Genomic DNA, 9016 nt, shown 5'->3' with positions numbered 1-9016 from the left:
TATAACCCCCCCTTATCCTTTACCTTCTTACCCTCTTCGAGAGTATTCGAAAACGAATGTCCAAGTACATGATATGAGTCTAAGATACTTGACTGTATCCTCTATTTCTACGTCTACACTATAGTATAAGCAAGGATTGAAGATATTTTTCGCCTTAATATCACCTACAGCGCCACCTCGGCTGCTAAAACATCGACATCGCAACAAAACTCAAGCTGCCGGACGTAGACATTGGGATCCCGGAAAAGAAGATGTTTATTGATACTCAACTACTGAGCTTCTTCATTACATCGGAAGTTGATGATATAACAGCATACCTGTCCAGCTAGCAGATATTGGAGGGGCAGCAAGTCCATACACTCTTCGTACGCATCGTTCGAATGACGATATTCTTGAAGGACCAACTAGTTGCAATCATCGCTAAGCTCACCAAAGTTCTGATCATTGTCTCTGTCTAGACTTACACCTTCCTGTTAAGATGAGTTCCATTGCGCGTTGCCGGTCTGTGACTTCTTCAGCATACATACTGCATCATAGAACCCAACGGCAGTTTCACCATCCACTCTGTCAGTCATTGCAGAAGAAACACCACATCACAATACAACTCAACCTCACATTTCACATCTACCAGACGCTGGCTACCTACAAACATCACCACCAACCCCCCTCACAACTTCGCCTTTCCCCCACTCTCCTCCTGACTCCTCCCAACAAGCTCCCAAGCAAACTCCGCCAACGGCCCCCTCGTAACAGCAAACCTCTTGGCCTGCTCACTACTAGCCTGCCCCTGCGCCGCTCGCGCCGCGATGCCCTGACACACGCCCGCCAGCCGGAACAGACTAAACGCCGCGCCCCACGACAGCTCCGTCGCGGGCGTCCACCCGCCGCCAACGGGAGAACCCGCGGGCGCCTGCGCCGCCTCCGCGGTGTACCACCCGACAATCTCTTCAATCGTCGGCAGACCGGGTGTCGCGCCGGGGAGGAAGCCGTCATTGGCGTAGAGGCCGCTTCCCGCGCGCGAGGCGGTGAAGTACGGGTGGAGGAAGTTGCAGAGGTCCGAGAGGGGGTGGCCTACGGTGGACATTTCCCAGCTAGGGTATTTTTGTTAGTTATTGTGACGGGCTTCATAATCGGAGGAGAAGAGGGGAAGAAAGGGGGCAAGGAGAGACATACTCTAAGATACCAATGACCCTTGGCTCCGTCTTGTGAAAAACGAGATTATCAATCTTATAATCCCCATGAATCAACGTGCCCCGATCCTTAGGTTGCCGACTCTTATCACTGAAGAACGAAACCATCTCTCCAAAATGCGGCAAATCCCCAACCTTTTCCCCCGTCTCCAAATCCACCGCCGCCGCCTGGCTCTTGCAAATCGTAGTCCACGTCTGAATCTGCCGATCGTAGAACCCGCTCTTCTTCCCAAACGTCTGCAGGCCGACGTCCTCGGGGGCGACCCTATGCAGCTTCGCCAGCGTCAGCGTCGCCGCCTTCCATAGCGCCTTGCGCTCCTCGGGCGACGAGACCTCGGGCATGGCCGGGTCCTCGAGGATGCGCCCGTCGAGGAACTCCATTATGTAAAAGGCGGTGCCGACGACGGACTCGTCCTCGCAGAGGCAGTAGGCCTTGGGGACGGGCACGTCGGTGTGTTCGAGGGCGTGGATTATGCGGTGCTCGCGCTCCACCTTGTGCGCGGCCTTGGAGAGGAGCTTCCCGGGGGGTTTCTTGCGCATCACGAAGCGCTTGTTCGTCGCGTCGGTGAGTTGGTATGTCGGGTTCGATTGGCCAAAGCCGAACTGTGGAAAAGGTCCAAGTCAGTCAAGGAAAGGAAGCTTCTTCTGGTCATGGGCAGGAAAGGACAGGGCACCGAGGGGGCATGCGGGCACAGGAGGCAAACCGTAGACGTACCTGTTTAATCTCCAATGGCGTCTTGATCTGCGGCACATTCTTCTCGATATACCGTTCCAGCGCCTGCTGGTCGATTGGGTGCCGCACGCGTCCTGCCATCTTGCCCTTTGCCGTTCTCGCTATGCAGAAAGAATGGATGCCGAGAGTAAGGGTCGTGTCCAGTGCGTGTTTACAGTCGAGTATCGCGGATTGTAGTAGCAATTGGCTGGATTGTCCCAAGTTCCTAATTGGCAGGGGTACGTCTCGTGTCGACCTGGCTGCCGAGGAATAGATGTAGTCGGTCAAATGCGCTGCAGGTCTGCCGTTGCCGTCAAAGTTCTCAGTCGGAGAGGTGAGTGAGTCCGGGGTAAAATGATACCGGGCTGGCCGTCGCATCTCTGGTTCGGACCTTTACCAGCCTCGGTTCGTCCCCCACTGACGTTTTAGCGGGCACGCGGGGGTGAGCCGGGGCCTAGACTGCTAACCAAAACTCCATGCAAGGTGGGCGGCCGGGAGAGCAAGCTGATTGAGTGCCCCAAGTTGTCCCCAACCAGCACAGAAAGATGCCGAGGTCCACCGGCCTAAGGAGCTGCAGAGCTGACTTAGCTTTGGGACTGCCATTTTCTAGAGCGGGGGAGACGGACGCACTTGGGGGACCTGCACCCGCCCAGCCCGGGGTCTCCTTCACAGAGGTCCTTGGATGCAGCAGAATGCGGAGGTGGAGGCGGGCCTCGATAGCCGCACCCGACCGAGCAAGAGATCCGACAGGTCTAACTTGTGGAAGTCAGCCATTCTTTCCCTCCATGCATGGCCCTGATCGACGATCCGTCGCCTCGGCTCCATGATTTGCTGGCGCAAAAGCCTCGTTCCTGGGCTGAATGACCCATCTTGTGGGTACCGTGGACAGAAGTCCATCCCAAGTCCAAGTCGCTGTCATGTTAATTGCTCCTTCACATGGAGATACGAAGTATTATTCCGGGAGTGGTAGCCAGTGTCTTTCTGGTCACCCTCAATGGCAGTCATTTGCAGTAAAAAGACTAAAAGATATAAATTGTTCAAAGAGTAAAAGGTCGTTAAATCCGTGTTTCTCTCCATACATGCGAATCCGGCGACGGATTTGCCAGGAAACAGAGTCTATCTCCATCAGTCCAGCAAGTAAGAAGTGGTGAGGTAGATAAGTATAAGCGTAAATATCATCTTCAATCATTCTCTTGTTCCCGTACATCAAACTCGCGGCACACCAATCGCTGGCGGCTTTTCGTTTTGGGTTTTTCTTTTCTCTTCGTTTCAACTCCCTGCTGAATCACGAAATATAAAATAAAAAAAGGAAGCCGTTGGTAGCCAGACCATCTGCCCAATTCCTACACTACCGACCGTTCCCCAAGAAGAAGAGTCCCTCATCCAGGAAAAGAATTGTAACACGAAGTGAAGTCAAATCAAGAACAACAAGGAGAAGGGGGTAATCGAGTAAACACAAGAGGGGTATCCGTCGTTTCGAGTCGTCCATGCATTCTTCCCTCCCATTTCCCTTGCGGCCACCCGTCTAAACGGGCGCCATGCTGTTGCCAGTCGATAATGTGTATTAGCCGTGAAAACGAAAAGGAAAAAAACAGACGCGTTAAAAAATACCAATGACGACCGGAGTGGCATCGGCTAGACCTGGCAGCCAGAGAGCAACGAGAGTCCTGTGTACCGGCCCGCATGCTGCATACAAAGACGTCTGTGTGGAATAATCCAGCCCCTATAAACACATCTTCCGTGCAAGCTCCCTAGTCTCCTTTATGGCAAATTCGAGAGGGTGGAGATGGCTGCAAGTCGTCTCTGCAGACGGTCGTGACTTCGTGATCGGAATGCGCGACAAAATAAGAACAAAGTTGTATGGCTGCCAATCAAGACTCGTCATCCTCCTCCTCCTCCTCCTCTTCAGGAGTCTCAGATGCCTTCTTGGCCTTCTTGTTCGAGCTAGAGTCGTCAGCCTCCGATTTCCTCTTGGAGCCGGCCTTGGACTCGACGATGTCCTCGGGGCCCTCGCCGGAGCCACCGCCCTTCTCGCGCTCGATGGCGGCAACCTCCTCAGCGGTGAGGAAACGGCCTCCAGGTCCGCGAGGCCGGCGCATAGCATGGTTGTGTCTTGACTCGTGAAGGTATGGCTTGCGGCCCTTGGAAGTAAGACGCAGCTGCTCCTCCAACTTTTGGCGTGCGACACGGCGCTTGAGGATGCGATGGAATTGCTTAGCATTGACGTAGAGAGGCGACTCCTCGACACCACCGGCGGGCATCTCGGGCGATTGCGGGTGAGGCATGGCTTGAGCCTGAGCCATCTGCGGCGGCGCAACACCAGGTCGCGCGCCGACGTGGTTCATCATGCCCTGCGCCGTAGGAACGCCGGGGCTGGTAACTTGGCTGAGGCGCCTCTGGCCCGGTAGCTGCGAAACGTTGTTCATCTGGGTGGGTGATCGAGGATCGCGGCTCTCCTTCTTGGCTCCGCCCATTCGTGGCGAGGTTTGGGGCAAACTAGGGTCCGACTGCATGTAAGGGTAGTTGGATCCCGACGCAGCTGCAGTTGCCGCCATGGCAGCGGCTTGGATTTGAGGCATGCCATAATGCATGCCCTGCTGGGGAACGTTGTACTGTGGCTGGTACATGTTGTGTCCCTGTTGTTGAGAGGGTGATTGCTGTTGAGACAGGATAGGTGACGTCTGTACGCCGTGAGGAGAGGTGATGTTGTTTCCTGTAGTGGAGTTGGTGTATCCGGAGTGCGCGTTTTGAGGTTGTTGAGGATATTGTGCGTATTCCATCATACTGGGGTTAAGCTTGTTCGAGGGGTGGTCAAACTGTGCAATGAAGGCAATTGTCTTCGTCGCGTAGAGTGTCGGAACCAATAAAAAGCCAGCGAAGTGGTGTAGCTTGACAACGGCTTTGGCGCGGTTGAAAAAACGTGACCGTGGGAGAGAAAAAGGGTATCACGGCTATGGGTCGCGAGTGACGAATGAGTTGCGACGAAAGCTGCCTTTCTCGTGAGGAGTGAGCTTTAAAATGACTGGGACGGCCCGTCTGTTTGGGTAGAGTTGGGCACACGGATTGGGAGCCGGCGGTGTCCTAGGGTCCTTTTTCCAGTGTATTGGGAGCGGAGGGGCTCAATCTATTGGTGATGCGTGGATGAGCTGGCAGTGGTGCGCGACGCAAGTGGCCGACCACGGCATATGCGGGCTGATGTAGTCGCGGGGCGGACGAGGTGGGTGGCTGAGCCTGGGGTCAGAATGACAGCCACGTGAGGGCGGCGAGAGTGTGTGGGTTCGACAAGAGGCGGGCAGGTAGGTATGTCGAGGCTGCTACCGTACAAGGCGGAGGCGAGGCGGCGGGGGTTCAGTTGCTTCTAGCCGATCGAGGGCTCCGTAGTCCGGGCTGGTCCTGGGCTGGTCTACCGGCTGCACAGCGGGAGAGCGGGTAGGGCAAAAGTTGGCTTGTCCTTGTTCTTTTGGACGAAACAGGTCGATGCCTTGAGTTCTCCAGAAATTAGAGACCGTTGAATCCTTTTCCACTTCGCGTCGTTGGATCTGTCCAACCAAAAATGTTAGTTCTCCTGTATATAAGCCAAAGCTCGAGATGATGCGACAAAGACAAGCAAGATGGGGTGGGGTTCATGTTCCTCTCCTGGCGTCTCGGGCCACCACTTGATGCGCTGGCAGACCTCGCATGCATGACGGAATATGCAGAGACAAGGCCCACCATGCCAACCTAGGCGGCGACACTTCCCCTTGATGCGGTTGTGGTGGCGGCGCAGAGCCAAAAGACAGTCCGAGCTGCTGTGACAGAGCCCGTGCTTGCACCGGTGGAGGGGAAGGGGTGCCTGTACAGGCGTTGTCTTGTGTCGCTGCCACAAGCCAGGCTGGGCTCACTAAGCGCTTCGCAATAACGTCCATTCCACTGGAAGTGCACGTCGGTAGAGTGGGAGTGGCTGGCGTGAGGAACGCTCGTAACGCGCAGCTGCTACCTCGATATGTCGCCGAAGTGGTTCCCGAGAAGGCATAGAAGGCTTGGTATGCCGATGCACATCTCTGCGCGAAGCACAGCAGTCGAGACAGCGTAACGTCAGGGGAGGAGGTAGTGAAGACCCCAAGGGTGACGCGATGGGCCCGCAGATGACAGGAAAGAGACATATTGACGTGGACATAGTGATGGGGAGGGGGGCCACCGAGGAATGGATGGTTACACCTCGGGGGGAACGGGCAGAGTACGAGTGCTGCGAAGGCCGAGAACAATGCGATAATGAAGAAAGCACAATAAACGTACAACCGAAGTTGGAGAGGTGGGTGTAATCGCCGATGAAAGCGATGTGCCGTGAAGGAGGTGTGAATGTTATGCGCCCTGGTCAAGTCAGTAAGCATGTGTTGTCCGTCCCGGTTTCAAAAGAACAACAGGCGCATACAACGTGTGTGAGAGGAATCGGGAGAAAAGAAAAGACGATGGCTTAAAAAAAAAAGTATTCGTACTGCTTCTACTCGAAGGAACCCTCGAGTATCCTCCCTCATGTACTTGGCAGTGCCAGATGAGTAGGTAGCTCAAGTTGTGAAGCGCCAGATCTGACAGAGAAGCCAAACGAGGATAGCGTACATAAAAAAAATTAAATGACAAGACTTGATAGGGAAGGAAGATGGCAGCCGTCTTCAGGGACAAGGAAGCGCGCGTACAAGGCTGGACAGGAGGGGCGCCAAAGGACTTGAGTCGAGTGGCATGCGAAACGTACCTGGTTGGCTGAATTTTTGGCTTTGGGGGTGAATTTTTCGGGGATTGGCTCCTGGTCTAAGTCGAGGCGAAGCTTTCTGATAGGCTTTTGACTCGAGTGTCACGATATGAGCTTGAAATCGCCTCCAAAGAAGCTATGACGCGTTGCGCGATAGGTTGTTTGGTATTAGGGCGAAAGTGCGACGCGGTTGAGCAACTGGCTTTTGCTGTGGTCGCGCTGGGCTGATGCGATGCGATGCGTGCGGTCCGGAGCGCTGCGGTCAAACAGGCAGAGACGGGAGAAATGCTCTTTTCCGCAGGTTGCTTCAGTCACCTGATAAGAGAGCAGTTGGGTTTGCTACTGATATTGGCCAATAGACAAAGATGCTTGGTCGGAGGATAGCGAGAAGTCGAAGTCGACGATGATAGGACCTCTCTGAGCGGATTCCAAGTCGCGAACAATTCACGACTGTTGGGTGAATGGTGAGTGGTGAAATGTGAGTGGTGGTGTCAGGTCGGGGGAGACGTTTGGAGAGTTGAGGGAGGGACGTGAGTGGTCGCAAGAAAAAACCGAGCTGATTTGCTGGGTTTTGTGGGAGGGCGGGTTTTTTCTGGCTTTTGGCTCGTTGGATTCGCTGGAGCTTTTCCTTTTGGCGAACCGGGGCCCTTTGGCACTTTGTACGCCTGTTTCGGAGGGTCAAGAGGGTCGAGAGGGAAAAAAAACCAAGCAAAAGGTGCGTGGATCCTAAAGACACGAGTGTGAGTGTGTGGCGTCGGCGGAAGATGGGTCACCTTTTTTTTTTCTTTTCTTGCTGGGATCAGGTGGGCCTAAGGCTGCGAAGAGAGGGGGTGGGTTTAACAGCAGTAAAGACGGAAGGAGGGGAAAGGAAGAAAGGCCAGGGCGAAAAAGGCGAGGAAGGCAAGGCAGCCAGGCAGAAGAGGGGTAGGGGTGGGGTGGGGTGGGGGGGTATGGTAGGTACCTATGCTGACGTTGACGTCGCAGTGAGGGAAGGAAGGCAAAGCAGAATGAGAGGGTAAGAACGGGAGGTGAAGGTGAGGGAGGAAGTCCTGGCAAAGTCGTACCGTGCTGGTGGAGGTGGTGGTGGTGGTGGTGGTGGTGGTCCAACTTACAGCAATGGAAGGTACAGAGCACACACGCCCCCTCCCGTGTTGTAATTATCTTCTTTCCACTTTCTCAGAACGTCGTCAGAAGTGCACCAGACCAGACAGGAAGTTGGGCTGGCAATAACAAAGTGGCAGAGTCGGGAGGCAGGGCCGGGCAGAGCAATGTCGCGTCACTGCCTTTTTTCTTTCTTTCTTGGGTTGAGTCGTCGTACTCTGCGCTGGCTGTCTTATTCTTGGACGTCTTCCCACCGCGGTGTTCTAGCGGTGTGTGTAAGTGAAGTACCGTAGAAGAAGGATAGAGTGCGCGCGGGCGTTGTGCTCGGTGATGCGTTGCGTGCCGCTGACGGCTTGCTTGTTTGCCTGCCTGCCGCGCTATGGGTTTCCCCTCACTGTTGCTGTAGACCTTTTCTGCTTTTCTTCACGTCTCTCTTTTTTGATTCTTCGCGCGCGTCTCTTCGCAGCTATGCTATCGTACGCACGCCCTAGATGCAAGATCGGTAGAGTCTTCAAATGCGGAGCGGATAGGCTTAGCTGGTGATTGGCGACCGATTGATTTGATGGTCGAGGATCCAATAGAATGACACCAGCTTGGGCGACCCTGGTGTCTGTTTCGAAGTGCTGCTGAGGGACGAAAGCTGATTGAATGATTCGACTCGCTCACTCTCTTGCTGCTTGCTCTCTCTCTCTCTCTCTCTCTCTTCCCACCTTTTTTTTTCTGCCTTCGCACCTTGTCACGTTTGGGTGGGTCAAAGAGTATTGATTGGTTGGGGCGGAGGAAAAGGTGGAAGACGAGGGAGAATTCTGAGCCATGATTTGAGGGGCGGGACCATTAACCCTTTAACATCTCTGACTGGCTGAATCAGCGGGTCTTAGTGGGGCCGTGGATGTGGCTGGCGTCGCTGTCTTCGCTTCTGATTTGCTGTCATGACGTGATCTTGAGCTGGGTCTACTGCGTTCACACCCCTTCGTCTCTGGCAGAGGAGAAGGAGGGGGTGTGCTTTGGAACTGTGGGAAGGAGTGGGCCTGTCCAGTAAGGCATCCAGTCATTTTCTCATCCTCCCGTCGCTCCTTCATTCACTGCTTGTCGAATTTCCAGGCCTTGGGGTTTTGAGTGCAAGAAAGCCAGGTGCAGAAGTGCCTCCCACTTCCCTAAGTACTCGGCGTACTCTAACTGAGGACTGAGATTCCTCGACTTCGTGCCGAATATCTCCGTTATGGTCAACAAGTCGGCATCTTCCAGTGTGACATTGATAGTATCCGTGGAAAGTCTGAATTCCTGAAC

The 9016-nt window shown here is 54.4% G+C and overlaps 2 protein-coding genes across 2 annotated transcripts; both read right to left on the bottom strand.

Annotated features, from left to right (window-relative positions):
* Positions 1 to 547: 547 nt before the first annotated feature.
* On the bottom strand, positions 548 to 2532 carry BDP55DRAFT_659026 (kinase-like domain-containing protein). Its single transcript, XM_060574525.1, has 3 exons — positions 1906 to 2532; positions 1174 to 1793; positions 548 to 1091 (listed from the first exon to the last, which is right to left on the bottom strand). The coding sequence occupies exons 1-3, from the start codon at positions 2278 to 2280 to the stop codon at positions 668 to 670; spliced, it is 1419 nt and encodes a 472-aa protein (XP_060431352.1). The 5' UTR covers positions 2281 to 2532; the 3' UTR covers positions 548 to 667.
* Positions 2533 to 3773: 1241 nt separating this feature from the next.
* On the bottom strand, positions 3774 to 4685 carry BDP55DRAFT_549282 (CCAAT-binding transcription factor subunit B; the record flags this gene model as incomplete). The annotated part of the gene is made up of 1 exon (XM_060568915.1): positions 3774 to 4685. One exon carries the CDS (start codon positions 4683 to 4685, stop codon positions 3774 to 3776), a length of 912 nt encoding a protein of 303 aa, XP_060431351.1.
* Positions 4686 to 9016: the final 4331 nt, after the last annotated feature.

Source organism: Colletotrichum godetiae, assembly GCF_030913485.1.
Source record: "Colletotrichum godetiae strain CBS 193.32 chromosome Unknown BDP55scaffold_14, whole genome shotgun sequence".
NCBI lineage: Eukaryota > Fungi > Ascomycota > Sordariomycetes > Glomerellales > Glomerellaceae > Colletotrichum > Colletotrichum godetiae.
Note: the sequence above shows the minus strand (reverse complement) of the source record. Positions and strands in the feature narration are given on the sequence as shown.

Excerpts from the sequence above, each read along its gene's own strand:
- BDP55DRAFT_659026 (XM_060574525.1), bottom strand. The coding sequence starts at position 2,280 with ATGCGACGGCCAGCCCGGTATCATTTTACCCCGGACTCACTCACCTCT. Across the intron at positions 1,794-1,905 it reads CGCCATTGGAGATTAAACAG|TTCGGCTTTGGCCAATCGAA; the intron begins GTACGTCTACGG and ends CCTTTTCCACAG. Across the intron at positions 1,092-1,173 it reads AGGGTCATTGGTATCTTAGA|CTGGGAAATGTCCACCGTAG; the intron begins GTATGTCTCTCC and ends AAAATACCCTAG.